This window comes from Sus scrofa, chromosome 6 (assembly GCF_000003025.6).
Source record: "Sus scrofa isolate TJ Tabasco breed Duroc chromosome 6, Sscrofa11.1, whole genome shotgun sequence".
Classification (NCBI taxonomy): Eukaryota; Metazoa; Chordata; class Mammalia; order Artiodactyla; family Suidae; genus Sus; species Sus scrofa.
In genome coordinates this window covers 117,170,876-117,193,267 of record NC_010448.4, presented here as the reverse complement: position 1 = coordinate 117,193,267, position 22,392 = coordinate 117,170,876, and the positions used below count along the sequence as shown (strand labels likewise).

The 22,392-nt window shown below is 35.2% G+C and overlaps 1 protein-coding gene across 1 annotated transcript in view; it reads left to right on the top strand.

The window, feature by feature from the left end:
- CCDC178 (coiled-coil domain containing 178) overlaps positions 6,268 to 22,392 on the top strand; it is a 421,961-nt gene continuing 405,836 nt past the window's right edge. Inside the window, exons 1-3 of the mRNA XM_021097611.1 lie at positions 6,268 to 6,277; positions 7,104 to 7,193; positions 15,183 to 15,322. Of these exons, the coding sequence (XP_020953270.1) occupies positions 6,268 to 6,277; positions 7,104 to 7,193; positions 15,183 to 15,322 (240 nt within the window). The remainder of the gene's footprint in view (positions 6,278 to 7,103; positions 7,194 to 15,182; positions 15,323 to 22,392) is intronic.

Genomic DNA, 22,392 nt, shown 5'->3' with positions numbered 1-22,392 from the left:
AAATTGAACCATTGAGTTTAGAACTGCAGTTACACAGCAGTGTGTAGTGCATGAGCTTCTAACTGGCTTCTTTTCAAATCTGTGGTATCAATTTACAAAATTTGTAGTTTTGAAATTTTAAAATTTGATGTTATATTTATAAGTATGTTAAGCTCAGTTGCTAGGTGGTTTATATCTGATAATTTCACTATCTGGAGTAGGTTTGGATCAATTTCTGCTATTTTTCCTTTTCTGTTGATTTTTATTAGCTAGTCTCTGTGTGTTGGGTTCCCTTTCAAAGTTTGTGCTGAACAAGAATCACCTTAATTCATTTTCATCACATGAGATTTTGAGGCCATTATTGCAATCAAATTACATAGATAATTCTCTCTACCTTTGTGTATATTTGACTTTGTCCATAATAAAACTTGTTTTAAAAAGGGACTGAGGGAATATAAAGAAGAGATGATAATAAGGTTTAACTTTATCATATAAAATGAAACAATGTAGGTTCTAGACTTCCTAAAGGACTCTGAGTCCACAGCTTCAGTGATATATATTAAATTACCTAGAAGTCAGGCCAAATATCTGTTTAAGTTAATGGCAGAATAGGGGATCAAAGAGATGGCTCTTTAATGAGAATTTTTACATTTGGTGTTCCTAAATAGGATAATAATAGTACTCATAGGAGAAAGAGAATATTGTTGGATTGCCTTACATTTTAAACATAATTTGGTGTTGATTTTTACATATATACATTGCATAATATTAAAAACCTATCCTGACATAACCAGTTCTTGAATTGACAATTATTAGTGAAATAAACCAATTTCAATTCATGATGTTTAAATATTTTTCTTTCTAATTATTAGGTTCCAAAGGACTATAAATAACCATGCCTGAAAATAAAATAATTTCCTATTGTCCCACTGGAAGAGATCAAACTAAGAAAGGTAAGTTTATCCTTAAGTGATTTCCTTTGACATGAGGCCACAGATAAATGCAACTCAGGTCACTCACAGAGAAGATGGCTATAGGGACAGTAGTCTTCTCCAGAACCGGGGATCTGAGATCAGAAAGATGAGGTAAGTGAAAGGAATAAGTCAGTTTAAGAAAAACTCACTATATAGATTATAATCAATTTCTTTTATAATTACTACTGAACTACTGTGTAGGTAATACAACAATGGTCTGCTGGAGTCAGCTCTTACTAGTTTATGTCAGCCAACTATATATATCTTTTCTCAATTCTACTCCACTGACTGGTTGAAATTGGCTATGGTGCTAGTATTTACTACCACCTGACAGGTGGTTAATTACCAATACACCCTTGAAAAGAAAAATACAAAATGAAAAATGAAAAAAAGTATATAATTCTATTTAAAAAATTGTATTAGATTTTATTACATAATTGTGCATCCTGAGTTCCACTGCATCTTTTATTCTGCATCATGTTAGCAATATCATATCATTAAGCACTTCATCCTCTTTGTAAGACAACAACCATTATAGAGAACATTCAGCTCATCAGGCAAAAAACATTGAGATGTCTATGTTCAAACCACAGGAACTTACCAGACCAGTGTTTATGACTCTGTCTTGGCTGATTTTAAACTTTTAAGCCCAAAGTAATCTTTTCTGGATGATGTACTAAACCTAATTATGTACCAACCTTTGAAAAGACTTGTCATTAATGCTGTCATTAACATCCTGAGAACACAATGTTAGGTCTTATTTATTAACTTCTACTACATGATAACCAAAATAATACTTTTTAACATCAAAAATAGATCCTTTCCTTATGTTGTATATAAATCAAAATGAAACTACAATGGTCATATCAAAATTCTTATTATACCATAAATAAGCACAGAAAATTGGATGATTATTCTGTGCTCTGAGCTGACATAAGTAATAAAATAAATTTTAATGGTTCTGAATAGTCACAGCCATATCTTAAACATACTGTCACATGACTAATGTTTACAAATATTTATCTCTGGGTAATAATTTCTATTACAATTGACAGTATATTTTTACAAACTTACCATCTGTAATGTTTGGATTTTTGGGTGATATTTTCACTAAATACAAAACCTTAGTTCATGGCAACATCACATATTTATTTGTATTAAGATACTGATATTGAATCAGTATTTCTATTGTTTTTCATTATGTATCTTTTCCACCTAACAGGCTTAGATTATGTTTTTTCCAGAAGATATATGCTGAAACAGGCGATATTTCATATATGTATAAATATTTATAACATATATGTAAAGCACAAAGAATACTGATAAAACTGAGTACACTCACAAAGCACATTAAGAAATAGAACCCTGTGTTCTCTCATCTCTCCCAAATCACATTTAGCTTTATGTATTAAATTTTAATATGCTAATATACATATACTTATAGTTTTACATATTTAATCTCATATTACATTTTAACCATCTTATTAATTCATCAATATTAGGTGGATCATCTGAAAATGATGATTTTAACTTTATTCTATTGGTTAGTCTAGATCCTTTAGCACCCTGTTAAATAGAGGCAATAAAAACATGCACACATTTCTCCCTGTTCCTGATTTTTAAAATGAGACTTTTGGAGTTCCTGTCATGGCTGAGCAGAAACAAATCTGACCAGCATCCATGAGGACACGGGTTTGATCCCTGGCCTCTCTCAATGGGTTAAGGATCTGGTGTTGTGGTGAGCTGTGGTGTAGGTCTTAGACACAGCTCAGATCTGGCATTGCTATAGCTGTGGTGTGGGCCAAGCAGCTACAGCTCCTATTTGACTCCTATCCTGGGAACTTCCATATGCTGTGGGTGTGGCCCTAAAAAGACAAAATAAAATGCGACTTTTAATATTTTACCATTAAAAATGATGTTTTGAGATCATTTTTATAATATACTATAAATTGTGGGTATGTATTGAATTTTATGAATACTTTTTCCACATTTATTGAAAAATTTCTGCAACTAAATTTTTCTTATTTAAACTGTAAGTGACTTTCAATTGTTAAACTTTTTATTTCTGGGACAAATTTAAATTATTTTGTTTTAACCTTTTATTTTAACCTCTTGTTGGATTTGGTTTGATAGCCATTTGTTTAGGATTTTTTTTTTCATCTATGCCCTTGAGTAACATTGGCCTCTAAGTTTTCTTATGTTTTTCTAGTCTGATTTTGGTAGTAAGGTGTATATAACCACATAATTGAATTAGAGAATCTTTCATTTTAAATTCTTTGAGAAAAACAATTCGATATTATTTTTCTTGAATGTTTGGCTGAACTTATGTCTTAACTTTTAGGAAGATATTAAACTATTGATATAAATTAGTTATTCATTACAGGATTATTTAGGCTATTTATTCTTAGTTTGCTATTAGAAAATTATAATTTTTCTTTTGAAAATTTGTTCATTGATTAAACTGTACATGTATCAATACAGTGTTGTTAATATATTTTTACATCCTCTGTATGCAGTATTCTTCTTTATATTCCTAATATTGTATTTGTTTCTTTTGTTTCTTCTCTTGTCTTGATCAGTTTTGCTAGATGTGTTGATTTGTGCTAGACTTTCCAAGTGGTAATTTCTGACTTTTTATTTTTTAATTTTCATTTTTTGGCTGTGCTTGTGGCATGTGAAAGTTCCCAGGCCAAGGATGGAACCTGCATGATAGCATTGACCCAAGCCACTGCAGTGACAATGGCAGGTCCTAAACCCACCGAGCTAACAGGGAACTCCATTTCTGACCATTTAAATTATCTCTAGGGTTTTTTCTTGTTGGTTTGCTTTCTATTAATTTAAGACATTACCGCCCCCTTGTCTTGTGTCTACTTTCTTTGGGTTTGGTTTCCCACATATTTTTAATCTGGATGCTTAAATCACTGCTCTTCAGGCTATTTTTCTTTTCTAGTGTAATTATTTAAAGCTACAAATTTCCCTTGACATATCATAGAGATAATAAAAAGGACTGAATGTCATATCAGACATATGAAGATTGACTCAGCATGCATAGAGTCACTCATCATGCAACTTTACCAAATGCTATTATCAGTAATACTGTATTTAACTTTTAAAAGCTGAGTTATAACTCATATACTATCATAAAAATTTATCTCTTTCAACTCGGTGTTTTCAGTATAATCACAAGTTTATGCAACCTTCATTGCTATCTAATTCAGTACACTTTCATAACCCTTCAAAGCAGCCCTATACCATTAGCTGCTACTCCCCACGCCCTTTCAACCCAGTCTCTGGAAATCACAAATCTACTTGCCTTTCGGGAACATCATGGGCCTGGTGGGTGTCGTCCAGTTCTTGGTAAAGACAGTCACCATAACCACCTTCGAGCATGCCCACTACCAGTGTGTGATGAAGTTTAGTGTAAACCTGGTCGTCAGGATCCCTGTGGAAGCCAAGACCCCAGCTGAACTGCTCTAGCTGGTGAAGGGGCTGAAGAGGCAGGCCAAGTTAGATTCCAGGGGGCAGTGCATCACTGAAGAATTGGGGGTGGGGAGGCATATCACTGCAGGTGCTATTGAGCTGCACCTGGTGATCTGCCTGAAGGACCACACTTGCATCCCCTATCAAGAAATCCAACGAGGTGGTCTGATACCATGAGACCATCAGGAAAGAGTCGAAAATGCTCTGCCTGTCCAAGTCCTCTGACAAGCACAATCAGCTGTCAATGAAGGTGCCATCCTTCCCCAGTGGAGGACCGCAAGAGCCAAGGGACCGCCAGGTAGGAGCCAAAGTATCTGTCGGTTATCTGGCAGAGAAATATGAGTGTGACCTGGTCTGGGCCCCCAAGATATGATGCTTGGGGTGCGCTGGCACCAGCCCCATCGCCCTCACCAATATCCTCACAAATATGACCAAAGTATGCAGTCTCTCAACAAGATCAAGTACAGCGCCACCGCTGGCTTCCAGAGCAGGCATGGCGAGGAGAAGCGGGGCATGCGCTTCAAGGCCCTCGATGTGATTGCATAGGAATGCACCCAGATAGCCCCCACCGCCCGGCACCGCCTCCGTGGCAAGTGCTGACCTCCAGCCTGGGTTCCTGGATCCCAGTACATTGTGGAGAGTTAGTGTCAGGAACAAGCAAGCGGTTGGTGGCATCTACAGGCGTCCTGTACAGAAAGCGGGGCCATGACTTCCAGGAGTCCCAGGTAGTACACACCCTCATGTTTGTCGTAATCCCTCCCAGCCCGTCAGGGAGCCCTTTGACATCATCGGCAACCTGAGGTCCCACACGGGCAGGCAGCCAAGCCTTCCTTAGTGTGTGTGAACACTTTCTGCCCCACTCGCCTCCACAGCTGGGTTGTGAGGAGATGCGCAGGCGCAGCAGCCTGAAGGAAGCATCCGGGCAATCCACAATTTGCAGGCAACCTCAGGGCAGCGTGGCGCGGGGTGGGGAAGTCCCTTCAACACATCGCGAGAACTCCAGACATCGTGACGCTCTGCCTACAGGTATTTGGGGCTCACTTCGTGCCGGGGTTCATTTGGTGCCAGGGCTCAGCGTTAACTACTGATGGGCGTATTTCAGATATTTGTATCAAGATTTCAAAGGTAATAGAAGTGCTCTCACAGCTGGGACTTTTTTGGCCAGTGGGGGTGGCGGAGGCAGGATAGAAGACTGTTTTGGATATTTTGTATAAATGAATTGCTAAAGTAGTTGGCCTCGTCTGTGTTCTTTCTTTCAAACTAGAATTTTGTGGAGGTTTCTTTATAGGACTGAATAATATTCCATTGTATGAATAGTCCACATATTGTTTATACGTTCCTCAGTAGTAGGTAAGTGCATTGTTTCCACTTTGGGGCTATTATGAATACTGTTATTATGCATATTCAAGTGCAAGTTATTATGTGGGCATCTGTTATTAATTTCTGTTGGGTCTACAGTTAGGACTGGAATTACTAGGCCATTTGATAACTTGATGTTTTCATTTTTAATACATACTTTTTTGACATTGAATTATTCCTTAGCACATTTGATATTTGAAAATGCACAATAAAACTTCCAAGTACTTTTGAATTAATTTTATGTGACTAATTTCTAATTGCAGAGAAATTGTAGTTATTTTTCTAATTGCTGAGATTGTTGCCTGAGCTACTGTAACTTTTCATAAAATTTTATTTACTACCTTTAAAAGCTTTTATTCCATATCTGTGTGGGTCTAATAATATGTATATGAAATTTGTCATATTCATCATATTCTATATATAATATAGTTATTGTTAACTGTGTATCCCATAGATAAATACTGGAGAGTTTAAAATGTCATCTGGTATTGTTTCTTTATATTTTATTTTGTGTTAAAAAATTCATTATTAAATATGATGTTGCTGCACTTGAAACTAATATGACACTGTAGGTCAACCATACTCTCAATAAAATTTTTAAAAAGAAAATGCAAAAAAGTCAGTGTTTAACAAAATTGTAGTTTATCTATGCTAGAATCCTACACAGTAAAATGATATAAACAAATGGTACATGTAAAAAAAAAAAATGATGTTGCTGTATTATTTTGCACACACATATTTATTAACTGTAGCTTTAATTGCAAAATAATACCTCTCAATATTATTTAAAGTTCTAGATTCCTTCATATTTGGTCATATCAAGTTCTGTTTCTCAGGGAAAAATGTATATAGTTTAATTATAATATTTTTCCGGTAATCATTGTTTTTGGCTGTTCTTTTTGGATAAATTTAAATCATCCATAATAGTTACTTTAATAATACAATGTTTCCAGCAGTTACCATTTCTTTCATGTTTTGTGTATTTTTGCTATGAATATACTTTTGCCTCATTTTTGTTTTTTGGTGGGATTTTGATATATAAATATCCTATTTGTAAAAATTATTGAATATTAGCATAAGATATTCCATGAGCCTTTAAACATTGTATTTCGCTATTCTGAATACCTTGTGAGAGTTAAGCCAATTGAAAAACACAGAAAACATCTGAAGATATTCTGCTCTGGATTTTGTTTAATATTGATATTACTTTTTCAAGGACAGCACATTCACAACATAGTTTTATACATTATTTTGCTTATTTTAAAAATGTATATTAACTTCTCATGGAAATTTTTGTTTTCTTTTAAAAAGGCAATGCCACATCACAAGCTTTGGTTCAATTTAATGCCCCTAAGGAAGCTGTTGAGGTTTTTCATGAAAATAAAATGACGAATACTGAAGGTGAGGACTGAATCTAAATTGTATAGTGACCTATGTAAGCGATATAGTTATATTTTTATTAAGAAATAAATCCTAAAGATCATTAATAGTTAACAGATAAATGATATTTAATATTCAGAATACAGTATCATAATACTATTAATAATAGATTGTTAATTACAGTTTGGTTCATAAGAATTATTTACAATTTCAGGGAGTTCCTGTCGTGGCGCAGTGGTTAACCAATCCGACTAGGAACCATGAGGTTGCGGGTTCGGTCCCTGGCCTTGCTCAGTGGGTTAACTATCCGGCGTTGCCGTGAGCTGTGGTGTAGGTTGCAGACGCGGCTCGGATCCTGCGTTGCTGTGGCTCTGGCGTAGGCCTGTGGCTACAGCTCCTATTCGACCCCTAGCCTGGGAACCTCCATATGCCGCAGGAGCAGCCCAAGAAATAGCAAAAAAAAGACAAAAAAAAAAAAAAAAGAAAGAATTATTTACAATTTCAGAAATGTATGTAATTCTTAAATAGATATTTTCTTTTTTTTTATTTTGTATTGCCTTATTTCTTTGAAGCTTTGATGTAGGTATTTTTTATTTTTTTTTATTTTTTATTTTTTTATTTTCCCACTGTACAGCAAGGGGGTCAGGTTATCCTTACATGTATACATTACAATTACAGTTTTTCCCCCACCCTTTCTTCTGTTGCAACATGAGTATCTAGACAAAGTTCTCAATGCTATTCAGCAGGATCTCCTTGTAAATCTATTCTAAGTTGTCTCTGATAAGCCCAAACTCCTGATTCCTCCCACTCCCTCCCCCTCCCATCAGGCAACCACAAGTCTCTTCTCCAAGTCCATGATTTTCTTTTCTATGGAAAGGTTCATTTGTGCTGGATATTAGATTCCAGTTATAAGTGATATCATATGGTATTTGTCTTTGTTTTTCTGGCTCATTTCACTCAGGATGAGATTCTCTAGTTCCATCCATGTTGCTGCAAATGGCATTATGTCATTCTTTTTTATGGCTGAGTAGTATTCCATTGTGTATATATACCACCTCTTCCAAATCCAATCATCTGTTGATGGACATTTGGGTTGTTTCCATGTCCTGGCTATTGTGAATAGTGCTGCAATGAACATGCGGGTGCATGTGTCTCTTTTAAGTAGAGCTTTGTCTGGATAGATGCCCAAGAGTGGGATTGCAGGGTCATATGGAAGTTCTATGTATAGATTTCTAAGGTATCTCCAAAGTGTTCTCCATAGTGGCTGTACCAGTTTACATTCCCCCCAACAGTGCAGGAGGGTTCCCTTTTCTCCACAGCCCCTCCAGCACTTGTTATTTGTGGATTTATTAATGATGGCCATTCTGACTGGTGTGAGGTGGTATCTCATGGTAGTTTTGATTTGCATTTCTCTTATAATCAGCGATGTTGAGCATTTTTTCATGTGTTTGTTGGCCATCTGTATATCTTCTTTGGAGAAATGTCTATTCAAGTCTTTTGCCCATTTTTCCATTGATTGATTGGTTTTTTTGCTGTTGAGTTGTATAAGTTGCTTCTATATTCTAGAGATTAAGCCCTTGTCGGTTGCATCATTTGAAACTATTTTCTCCCATTCTGTAAGTTGTCTTTTTGTTTTCTTTTTGGTTTCCTTTGCTGTGCAAAAGCTTTTCAGTTTGATGAGGTCCCATGGGTTTATTTTTGCTCTAATTTCTATTGCTTTGGGAGACTGACCTGAGAAAATATTCATGATGTTGATGTCAGAGAGTGTTTTGCCTATGTTTTCTCCTAGGAGTTTGATGGTGTCCTGTCGTATATTTAAGTCTTTGAGCCATTTTGAGTATATTTTTGTGCATGGTGTGAGGGTGTGTTCTAGTTTCATTGCTTTGCATGCAGCTGTCCAGGTTTCCCACAATGCTTGCTGAATAGACTTTCTTTTTCCCATTTTATGTTCTTGCCTCCCTTGTCAAAGATTAATTGACCATAGGTGTCAGGGTTTATTTCCGGATTCTCTATTCTGTTCCATTGGTCTGTCTGTTTTGATACCAGTACCACACTGTTTTGATGACTGTGGCTTTGTAGTATTTCTTGAAGTCTGGGAGAGTTATGCCTCCTGCTTGGTTTTTGTTTCTCAGGATTGCTTTGGCGATTCTGGGTCTTTTGTTGTTCCATCTAAATGTTTGGATTGTTTGTTCTAGTTCTGTGAAAAATGTCATGGGTAATTTGATAGGGATTGCATTGAATCTGTAGATTGCTTTGGGTAGTATGGCCATTTTTACAATATTGATTTTCCCAATCCAGGAACATGGAATATCTTTCCATTTCTTTAGAACTTCTTTGATTTCTTTGATTAAAGTTTTATAGTTCTCGGCATATAGGTCCTTTACCTCCTTGGTCAGGTGTATTCCGAGGTATTTGATTTTGTGAGGTACAATTTTAAAAGGTATCGTATTTTTGTATTCCTTTTCTAATATTTCATTGCTGGTATACAGAAATGCAACTGACTTCTGAATGTTAATCTTATATCCTTTCTTGGGGGTTCCCTCTGATGTCTTCCTTATCTTTTCCATCTCTATATCCGGTCATACAAAAGTGGTCATTGGTAGCCTTTTTGGCTTTGGCATTTTAGTTTACTGATACCATGAATTTCTTTATTTCCTTGTTTGTGGTATATCAACTTCTTAAAAGATACACGCTAATTTTAATTCTCTTTCTCCATACTATCTACATAGGATCCACAAGTCCAGTCTACTTTTCTCTACATTCAATGATAGAATTGGGCTCTAGGAAGGATAGAGTTTAGAAGATTTGTACATTTGGCAAGAGTTAAGTGTAAAGTTGAATCTAAAGATGTTTACTTGGGAGTCAGGCACTCAAAGAAGTTGACTAAAGGAGAGAATAGAAAGAGGAAAGAGGATTTCTTACTAAGTAGTCATGATGAAGGAATATGAGGAGAAATAAGCAATGAAGATGTGAAATAAAGCTCTTAAAGAAGAACATTTCAACGAAGTGTTTTCTACTATGTTCTATATAAAAAGTTAAAAAAGAAGGAGAATGGTACAAGATTATTGAATTCAGTCACTGGGAATAGTTGGAGGTTATTTTAACCAAACAAATTTGTTGAGGTAAAATTTAAGTACAGTAAAATCCATTCATTTTAAGTATGCAGGTCAATGAGTTTTTACAATTGTATGCATCCATTTAACCACCATCTTAAACAGGATGTAGAAGCTCCCATCTTTTCAGAAAGTTCATTCATGTCCTTTGTAGTCAATATCACTTGAGCCCATCCTTCATATGTACTGATAGGATTTTAGTTTTATCATTCTAAAATTTTAAATAAATGGGATCATTCCATTTGTGCTCTTTTATGTCCAGTTTCTTTCAAAAGCTCAGAGGAGGTTAGTGAGATTCACCCATGTTGTTGAGTATTATTAGTAGTTTGTTCATTTTATTGCTCAATAATATTCCCTTGCATGAGTACTGTATCGTTTATCTGTTGAACCACTGATGAAAATTTGAGATTTTCTAATTTGAGGCTACTATAAATAAAGCTGTTATGAATATTTACACACAAGTCTTTTTCTGGACATGTTTTTATTTAACTTGGGTAAATGCATACAAATGGAGTTCTGAGTCATATGATAAGTGTATGTTTAATTTTTATAAGAAACTGTAAAATTGTTTTCCAAAAGCGATTTACATTTCCGCCAGTTATATGAGTTATAGTTGTTTTATATCCTTAGGAATACTGGCTTTTGTGAACCTTTTAAATTTTAGGCATTATAGAGATTGTCAAGTGGTATTGCACTGTGAATTAAATTTGCATTTTTCTGATGATTAATGATGCTGAGCATACTTATTAGTCTGTTGCATGTTGTCTTTTGGAAGAGTCCAAGTCTTATGCTCATTTTTTATTAGATGGTCTTCCTGTATAGTAAGTTGTAAATTTTTTTCATACATTCCAGATACAAGTAATTTTTTGGATCTGTATCTATTTCCTCCCATTCTCTTGCTTGTCTTTTCATTTGTTTTCATATCTTATTGAGGTAAGCTGAATGTTTTGATTTTGATGTCAAATTTACTTTTTCTTTAATGTTTGTCCCTCCTTCTCTCCCTAATTTCCTTCTTTCCTGCCTGCCTGTCTGTACTTTAGATATTTTTTCCATTATAACCTGGCCTGTATTATTTCTGATGAGAAATGTGGCAGTTATTCATATCCAAGTGCCCTGTAACATGTCCTTTTGTTATCTGGCTGCCTTAAAGATTTCATTGCTATGATTGGTTTTCAGCAATTTGACTATGATGTTCCCAGACATAGTTTTCTTTATATTTTAACCATACAAGATTTATTGAGTTTCTTGGATATGTGAGTCTTTGTCTTCATATTTTCAAAAAATTTTGGCTATTATTTCCAGAATATTTTTTACTCCAGACTTCACTTTCTTCTCCTTCTGGAACTTCAGCTTCACATGTGTGTTGGATTGTTTGATTTTTTTCCTTATAATTCCTTGAGGATCTGTTTTTTTTTTTTTTCATTTTTCTTTCTGTTCTTCAGATTCGATAATTTCTATGAGTTACTCCGCATATTCATTCTTTACTCAGGAAAAAGTCTCCCTCCTCCCCTTTCCCCGCTCCCAGTGTATAACAAAACTAGAGCTTTGTTTTTCATAAAAAATGTTAAAGATGCTTTCTGTTCATCACAAAGAGGCTTTGCAAGGAGAAGAAATTATTTCTAAACTCAAGAGCACTAATTTATCTACATTTTGGAAAGAATATTGAGTTGTTAAAAGGGATAATTGAATGTGAAAAATAAATTTGTGTTCCTGTAAGTTTTTTACTGAGAGTGCCCACTTCCAGATTAACAGATGATACAGTAGTTGGGATGATGGATGTATAGGAAATACATATGAAAATCAGAAGAGACATAAAAATGGTAGTGATAAAATCTTAAATTATTGGGGCTCTGAATAAATTATGTAAGGATCAAATTCACTGAGCAAGAAGAGTTGACAGTTAATGAACATAAACCATTGTTTCGCTGTCCACATTTTTTCCTCAAATGGAGGTTTTATGTTGTAGTCTCAACAGACCTCAGCCCTGGCCAAGGTCCAGCAGCATCTTGTTCTTATATATTGATTCTTAGCAAGGAAGTTGGAGTTGGAAAGGTTTTTAGAGCGCTGTTCCTGAGTTTAATTCTTTAAATACCCTGATTGTTTGTGCATAGGCTTCGTGAATCAGAGCTCTATCAATTTATGTTTGACTAAAATCATTAATTTATTGTATCATGGAATTTTAGGTGAAAATGACCTTACATAATACTTCACCAACTCATTCATTTATTCAGTGAGAAATCTGAGAGACTGAGTAGTTTTAGCTTATGAAGCATAATTATCAAGTTGAAAAAATGAGTGACCATGGACACCTAGTTTAGTGATCAGGTGTATCTTTAATTTGGGTAAATTAGAAAGAAATGGAAAGGAAAGTTTTAACTTATGCTGTGCATGTGTTAGAATAAAGCAGTAATGAGAACTCCTGAATTCTGGTTATATCTTCTGCCACTTATGATGCCATGTCTCTTATAGACTTTAGTGTAAGATTATTCACAGTATTTCATTTTCCCCACTTTACCCTATGTAAAATGTTAATTCTAAACCATAGGGTGTTCTGGTAATTAATTTTCAATTAGTACTTTGAGAGTGTCACATGTAGAAAAATGTTAAATGAGTCATTGCTGTCCTTGTTTTCTCCACATTTAATGAAGCAACAAATGCTTTGAGTATAAGGACAATTGCCTGGTTGTTAAATGTATATTAAAACCTGGAATGAATAAGCAATGAGATCCTGCTGTATAGCACTGGGAACTATATCTAGTCACTTATGATGGAGAATAATGTGAGAAAAAGAATGTATATATGTATGTGTGCTGTACAGTACAAAATTGAAAGAACACTGTAAACCAACTGTAATGGAAAAAATAAAAATAATTTAAAAAGGAAAAAATGTATATTAAAACCTTATTTCTAGAGGGAAGGGCAACATGCCTTTTTCAGGATCTTTGGATAGGAGATCAATATGTAATTTTTTTTTTTTTTTGTCTTTTTGCCGTTTTCTTGGGCCGCTCTCGCGGCATATGGAGGTTCACAGGCTAGGGGTCGAATCGGAGCTGTAGCCACCAGCCTACACCAGAGCCACAGCAACTCTGGATCTGAGCCGCGTCTGCAACCTACACCACAGCTCACGGCAACGCCGGATCGTTAACCCACTGAGCAAGGGCAGGGATCGAACCAGCAACCTCGTGGTTCCTAGTCGGGTTCGTTAACCACTGTGCCACTACGGGAACTCCCAATGTATAATTTTTACCAGCTTGTTTTTTGGTCCTTTGTTACAGAGATGAAACTCTGTATCTCTCTGTGTAAGAACAAAAGAGGAAAATTGGAATATAACACAAAAAAATAGTATAGCAAGTGTATTTGTTCATGGTCAAAGCAAACTCAACTGCATTAGAATATCAGCACTGCTATCTGAACAAACATTCAAATTTCAAAAGCAAGTGATATGTGAAACTTCTGAGGTGCTGCGAAGTATATTTTGAAAACCACTTCTCATTATTTTACCACATTTTAAAAAATACAAGAGCAAACTTGATGGTATTGCTTACACTCCAAAGCCAGGGAGATGTGGTTCAGTTCCCAGCTCTCCCATCTCCCAGGTCTGTGCTATGGGACACTTTATATAACATCTCTAAGCTTTGATTTCCTCATACATGAAATCAAGGTAATAATCCCATTTTATAAGATTATTGTGAGGATTAAATAAAATGCGGCATCAAAAGTACTTAGCATAGTCTGATATTTGACACATAGTTTTAGCACTCAAAAATGTTAAAAATATATACATTTCTATATGGGCTATTATTCCACATACAGGATAGGAATATAAATGGGACAGAGTAAACATTTATAAATGAAACAGATATGCCATTTTAACAGAGACTCACTTTTGGAGGAAGAGATTACACAATTTCATTTAAAAGATGTTTAAAGGTTTGCAGTTTAAATGAAGCTATCTAAAATATTTACCATCTCTGTGTGTAAATATTGAAACAAAAGGCACAATCTGGAGGCAACAGCATTCCCTCTGTTTTCCTCAAGGTCAACTGAAATGAGGACATCAGACTGTTCTCATTGAGTCACTGAGCCTATTTTGTGTCTTGCATTTAACATCAGTGGTTGCGGCTGTCATCCAGTCCAATAGAGTCCTTAGAGGCAAAAGGATTGCAAGTAAGCACTTTGGTGGAGTTTCATGGACAACTATGCTTCTGCAACCTTCAGTTGATTTGGGACATGCCAGGATTAGAATCACTGAGGCACATCAGACTGAGTGGATTTTATGATGAGTACAACCTGAATGCCATAGTGAGAACATCAATCACTCTTCATATGAGAGTCCAATTTTCAGAAATGGAAGGTAGAAAATGAGGTTATTATGAGGATGATGGGGACCTGCTTTTTTTTCTTCTTCTTTAGCAAGAGAACCCATGCTGGATTTAAGGCAGAACTTCTTCAATGCCTGAGTGGTTGGACATTATTTACATTAGAAGATGTGGAGTCTCTTTGAGGGGAGAACTTAAAATATATTTCAAAGTCATTTTTAAAGTGATTCAGGATCTATTTAGAAACAAATGGTCTCCTGCCTTTTTTCCTTTCTTTTTCCATGATGCTATGGAACATTTTAACTTTGCTTGAAGTTTTATTCTTGCTTCTTAGGTTTGTTTTTATTTATTACATTTTAAATTATCAATGAATATTTTATTTTAGCCTTCAGATTACTTCATTCTATAATGAAATAAATTAATTCTATAATCCTCTGACATTTATCAATCTGTTTGTTAAAGAAAGTCTAAGAATGTTAGTATTGGTAGAGCAGAATACATTTTGCATATTCTAAAATCAAGGTTTACTATTCCATATATAACTGCGAACTGATGTCTTCTATCTGCTTTATCTGTAGGAGTGAATAAAGGCATTTACTTTAGCTATCCATGCCGACGTAAAAGCTGTGCTTTAGTAAATATCCCAGCACTATGTGTCAACAAAATGATTTCACACATTGAAGATGTGGAGTCTAAAATACAGGAAAATTTGAAAAAGGTAAGTGATAGTTAAAACATTGACATTTTTGTAAGGTCTAAAGAGCCTAAAAAGGTCTGTTACTTCAAGAACCTAGGGAATTATTTTTTTTTTTTAATGATTCTTGGAATGCTGTATCAAATCTTTGCTCAGGTACATAATTTACTAATCTAGACATGTTTTTGATAGTGTCACTTCAGAAGGGTAAAACGACCTTATTAGATTTTTTTTCCTTCCTGTTTGTTCTTTATCCAGAGGCAATCATGCTAAGTAGTAATTTCCATAAGCCAACTTGACTAGTAAATTAAATAGTATTTATATCCTTTTTAGAGACACTAAACTGATTAGATGATTAGGTAAGTAAATTGGTATATAAAAGGACAGAATGCCCTTTTTAATGAGTTATTTTGTTCTAAAGAAAAATTTAATAGGGTCTGTTAAAAGAGAATATAATGATTCTTTCTTTGTCTTTTTAACCTCTTAAAGTTTGCCTTTATTATGCTCTGAAGGGAGTTCAGTTTTAAAATCACTGTAACTCAGTTATTTTCAAAGGATTATTTAGGAATGATAAAAACCTTCTCATACCTTTTTTAACATTATGCTTCTAAGCAATTAATGCACAGTTCCACTGCCCAGACAGGAAGGTAAGTTTGCCAGAGATTTGTGCTATTTCTCTTTCTTTACCATGTTACTAGATCTGTCTCTGAGAAAGGTCCGATGCTCTTCATCATGCTTAACATACAGTGCTGTCCCCTTCTAGTGGCATTAAAATACAGTCTTTGAGATCACAGCCCTTAGAGCCTCATATTTTGGAAACTTAGATGGGAATGGAGATAATGATATTGTGTTAAAGTGCTACTAGCATATGTTACGCACTCAATATATACATTAGCTATTGTTATTTGTATAACATTATGTGTATTATTCTATATTAGTATTATATTTATCTCTGTTTCTTGTTTCCCCAAATTAGAATACCCCTTCAGAAAATGCTTTGCAGGTCACAGGTGTAATGGGCTTTGAGGAGTATATTAAGTAGATAGAGGAGAATTAATATTAATTAATATGATATGCTATAGACGTCACCTGTGTTTTCTTTTTTTTTTTTTCTTTTTATGACCACACCTGTGGCATATGGAGGTTCCCAGGCCAGGAGCAACAGCCGCAGCCACAGCAACGCCAGATCCCAGCCCCATCTGCTACCTATGCTGTAGCTTGCAGCAACGCCAGATCCTTTACCCACTGAGCGAGGCCAGGAATTGAACCTGCATCCTCAGGGACACTATGTCAGGTTCTTAACCCACTGAGTCACAATGGGAACTCCATGTGTCTTAGTTAATAATTATGCATGTTGTTAAAAATGAAAATAGATTCATAGGTATTTTAGTAAGCAATTATAGTAGCTATTATCAACCATTGAAATAGCTCAAAGCTATTGTTGAATGATTGTTATTATGTCTTACTGACAGATGAGGAAATAATAATTTAAAATAGTTGAGAATCTTATTCAAACTCACAAAACAGAATTGGGCCTTGAAAACACTTTCTCTGTTATCAAAGCCTATGTTCTTTACCCAGTCCTGCTAGAGATTCTGAGCAGGTAATGAACTGTTAAACACTGTGGATAATGGGCCAGGTAAAATATTACCTTAGGTAAAATAATTCACATAGTATGATTATGTTTTACAGCTTATCCTCAAGAAAACTGAAAATGCAGCATTTTGTGTAAATATATTATGTAAATGAGCCAGCTGCCATAAATTTGTCTATCCACTCATAGAATTTTAAATACAATTCTGAAATCTTAAAAATTCTTCAGAGTGAGTTACTGTGAACATTTTCTCTATATTTATTTTTGTAAAGAATGAGAAAGCAATGCAAAAGTGATGGAAACAATCACCTGGATAACTTCCCAGACAAATAAGAGCTTTTGTTGTATTTTTTTCTTCCACCTTTTTCTCCTGGACTGGAGATAGTCTTAATTTGGAATGATTTCTACTAAATTGAAAATTTCCTCTTCATTTAATCAACACAAGTCCTTAAGATGCTACCATGACTTAATGGCATAGAAAGCATTTAGAAGTCATTCCTCAAAATATAAAGAATATATTGCACAAAAAGAATAATTATATTGTGATAACAATGATAGTAAAGCTAGTATTAATTAAGTGCTTGCTATATATCATAGGCTGTATTAAACACTTAATAAGCATGGTTTTATTGAATGCCTATGGAGACCTCATGAGGTAGAAACTGCCATTATCCCCATTTATGGATGAGGAAAATCATTCCAAAGGTTCATTTCTCCCAGAGTCAGCATTCAGACCAGCTGTGTCTGAGACTTAAGAACATCCTATTCACCATTGTACTGAGTCATCCCTAAGTCTGAGGGTATGTCAGCTGTGAGGACCAAGTAACATGAATGTAAAAATACTTATAATTGGAAAACTTTGCTTTTCTTGCAGCACTTTGTATCTGTTTTAGTTCTGAAACCTATTGTTTAATCATCTGACCCTTTTGACCAAGTACTTTGAGTTCTCTCATTCTGTTAATTCTGTTATATTTCATTTGAAACTTCACATCTTGACACATCCACTGTTTCCCATTCTATTATACCCATTTTTCTTGTACTTCCTTCCACAGTCAGTTCAGCTCTTAAAACACTCACCAATTAGTATGTTTGGTCCCTTAGTCTGCTCAAGCTGCCATAACAAAATACCACAGACCTGGTAGCTTAAACAGAAACTTCTTTTCTCACAAAGGCTGGAAGTCTAAGATCAAGGTGCTGCCAGGGTTGGTTTCTATTGGGGAATCTCTTCTTGGTTTGCAAGCAGCCTCTTTCTCCTGTGTCCCAGGACAAACCTTTTCTCTGTGCCCATTTCTTGGGGCGAGGGCTCAGATGTCTCTTCCCCTTCTTATAAAAACACAAGTGTTACTGAATTAGGACCCCATCCGTGTGACAGCATTGAAATTTATCTTCTTAAAGGCCTTATCTTCCAGCACAGTTACATTGGAGATGTAGGGCTTCAATGTGTGAAATTGAGGGCGGGGGGAGGGGACACAGTTCAGTCCATAACACTACTGTGATAATTTGGAGGCTCAGAAGTGTCTTTGGATTTTGAACTCTCTTTTGTTTTTTAGCCCAGAATTTTTTGATTCCCACACTAACTATAGGGCCATATTTATTTGATTATGTTTATTAATCCTGTACTTAAAACTGTGGCCATATTCTTTTTTCTTTAACATAGTTTCCTTTCTTTTAGTTAGGTAATTAATGTTTTATATTCTTTTAGATAATATTGGATTTTTAAAAAAATAAACTCTTTTACTATTTTAGAACAATTTTAGATTTTTAGAAAAATTGGAAAGGTAATACAGAGATTTCATATATACTGTGGACCCAGTTTTAATATATCTTATTTTTATGTAGTACATTTGTTTTGTAGTAATTTGTTGTAACTAATGAACCAGCATTGATGCATTATTACTAATGTTCATACTTTAATTTTCTCAGATTTTTTTCTATTAAGATGAAATTCATATAACAAAACTAACCATTTTAAAGTGAACAACTTGGTGGCATTTAGTACATTCAAAAAGTTGTTCTATCAGCGCCTCTATCTAGTTGCAAAACATTTTCACGTCTCCAAAATAAAACCCAGTATGCATTAAAGATTTAATACTCATTTTCCTCTCTACTTTGGCCTGGCAACCACAATCTCCTTTCTATTTCTGTGGATTTATTTTTTCTGAAGTTTTTGTATGAATGAACTCGTACAACATCTGATCTTGTGTCTGGCTGCTCTTACTTAATGTATCATTTTGAGGTTCATCCACATTGCGCTATATATTAGGATCTCATTTTTCATGACTGGATAATATTCCATTGTATGTCTCTACCACAATTTGTTTAACTGTTCATCTGTTAATGGACATTTGGTTTGTTTCCATCTTTTGTCTGTTATAAATATGACTGATATGAACCTTCATGTACAGGATTTGTTTGAGTGCCTGTTTTCAGTTATTTGGGGTATAAACCAAGGGGTAGAATTACTTTGTCATTTAAGGTACTTTGAGGAACCTCCAATCTGTTTTTCATAGTTCATTTTTTTGTTGTTGTTATTGAATTGTAAGAGTCCTTCATATATTGCAGTACTAGATCCTAATCAGGTATATGATTGGCAAATTTTTCTTCCTTTATGTAGGTTGTCTTTCACTTTCTTTATACTGTCCAAAGTTTTTGTACTGTACAAAATTTTGATTTTGATGATGTTCAATTTATCCTTTTGTTGCTTGTGCTTTTGTTGTCATATTTAAGAATTCACTGCCAGATCCCAGGTCATGAAGATTTACATGTTTTGTTTTTTTTTTTTTTTCTTTGAGTTTTACAGTTTTAGCACTTATATTTAATTCTTTGATACATTTTACATAGAGGAGACATATATCCTTGGGGCCAAGGTAAGATAATGGTGGATTGAAAATGACCACCCTCCTCCTTTACACCTTCTTTCATTAACAGGCAGTCTGTTTTCTAAACCTTTAAATATAGATAGGACTTGGGACTTGTTTTGAACAGCAAATATATTAGAAGCAATGTCATACAACTTCTAAGAAAAATCTCAAGAGGCCTTGAAGCTTCTTCTTTCATGCTCTCACTGCCATAAAAATTTCCCAGGTGTAAAGAAGCCTAATCTAGCCTCCTTGAGGATCAATGATCAACCTGTAGGAGGCACACACCATCAGACTTGTTAGCGAGACTGTCTTTTAACTATCTATCCTAGTCAAATTGTCAGATGACTGCGCTAGTTTGAGGTCACACTACCTCACAAGACCAAGAAACCACACAGCTAAGCCCAGCTTACATTGAGGACTCACAAAATTATGAATAAATAAAACAGGGATTGTTTTTCGCAACCAAGTTAAAGAGTGGCTTCTTATGCAGTAGTGACTGATGCATTGTTGAATACAATACTGAGATATACAGGTACCTGTGCATATACAACACAAATTAAAGTGAGTAAAATGGAAATTTGGTTCTGTGTACTGGCAAAAATGAAACTGTTGACCACTTTCTCCTTCTGTAAAAATCTAATTCCTATTTTTGTGTGTATCCTCTACTAACTAGACACTCAACAGACTTGATTCCTACTTTAGTAGATGTACCTTCCAGTCTTCATGACTGACCGTTTTTCCTCTGGCCATATTGGAAATACTGATGCTTCCCAGCTTCATCCTCTTCTCCTTCTAATGTGCCTTTGGATGATCCCATTTGAATTTATGTCATTTATGTACTATGTGCTTACACCAAATTGAGATTTCCAGCTCAGATTTTTTTTTTAAATAAGACTCATATACTCAATCCCAGCTAAACATCTTTTTATTATTATTATTATTATTATTATTATTATTATTTTGCTTTTTGAGGGCTGCTCTTATGGCACATGGAGGTTCCCAGGTTAGGGATCCAATCCTAGCGACACCTGCTGGCCTACCCCACAGCGACAGCAAAATCAGATCTGAGCCACATCTGCGACCTACACTACAGCTCATGGCAGTGCCAGATCCTTACCCTACTGGGTGGGGCTAGGGATTGAACCACATCCTCTTGGATACTAGTCGGACTCTCAACCCATTGAGCCACAACAGGAACTCCTGAACTAGTTATTTCTTTCTTCTGTGTTCCCAGGTGCAGTTAATGGCACAATATTTACCCAGTAATATAAGCCAGAACATTGATTAATTATATGGACTGCTTGCTTTTCCTCACCGTTTATATACAGTTACTAATTTGTTTTGATTCCACCTCTGGAAGTGTCTCAAATGTGGATAATTCCTTCTGTCAGTACTGTGGGATTTTCATTCAGACCATTCTCATTTTTGCCTGGGTTACTATAAGGACCCTTGCACTGGTACCTGTGCTGTAGTCATTTCCTCATCCCATTCTTCCACCTTAAATCAAGCCATATGCCTTCTCTTTCTAAATATATTATTGCCAGTATATGCCTAAAACCCTCCCTGAATCTCTCTTGTCAATAATGGTTAATTCATATTCTTTGGCATGACAGGAAAGTCCTTTATAAGATAATATCTACTCTTAAGCTTCGTGTACCTTCACCTACTCTGTTTTAGCTTTGATTAATTCCTTACTTCTGGGCCTTGACCTATGCATTTTCTTTTATCTCTATTTAACAATCACTTTCCACAAACCAACTTTGCCCTCCAAAGCTTCGTTGCTGTCGTTTCTTGAATCTCATATGACATTTTACTGACCACTACTGTGACAGCACATTGTATCTTAGTTGTTTCTTTCTCTCTGTCCTATGTGATTGCTAGATTTTGGGAGTTAGAGTCTATTTATAATTCGCCACTAACCAATACCTACTAAAACCTGGCACATTATAGGCATTAAATACTCCTAAATGAATGGATTCAGGAATGATTTTTTTTGGTCTTTCTAAGGCTACTCCTGCAGCATATGGAGGTTCCCAGGCTAGGGCTTGAATTGGAGCTGTTGCTGCAGGCCTATACCACAGCCACAGCAGCAGAACCCCATCTGCGACCTACACCACAGCCCACAGCAACGCTGGATGCTTAACCCACTGAGCAAGGCCAGGGATCAAACCCATGGTCTCATGGATGCTAGTTGGTATTGTTAACCACTGAGCCACAATGGGAACTCCAGGAATGATTTTTTAATTATGTCAGGTTTTGCACAAGGCAGCTTTTAAAACCTAGGGAGTGTGTTTTTAAATTAAAAAAAAAATTCATATTGTTTGATAAATATAGCCTATGCTTTCAAGATGCTTTGGACTTTTGAATAGGATATTTATTGGAAATTGACTATTGAAATAAAAGTTCAAAGGTATGAGTATTTTTTCCAGATGAAAGAAGGTCACAGTTGTGGGAAATAGTATTCAGTATTAGTATTCACATCTACAGATATTTTATAATAAGAGGGAGGTATTCCAACAGTGTGAATTTACTTTGCCGTGTGAGAATGGAATAGGAAGCTACTTTCATTTTTAAAAATGTAGAAAATTATTTTTCTCAACATCAATATTATTGCAAAATCCAATCATTTCTTAGAAATC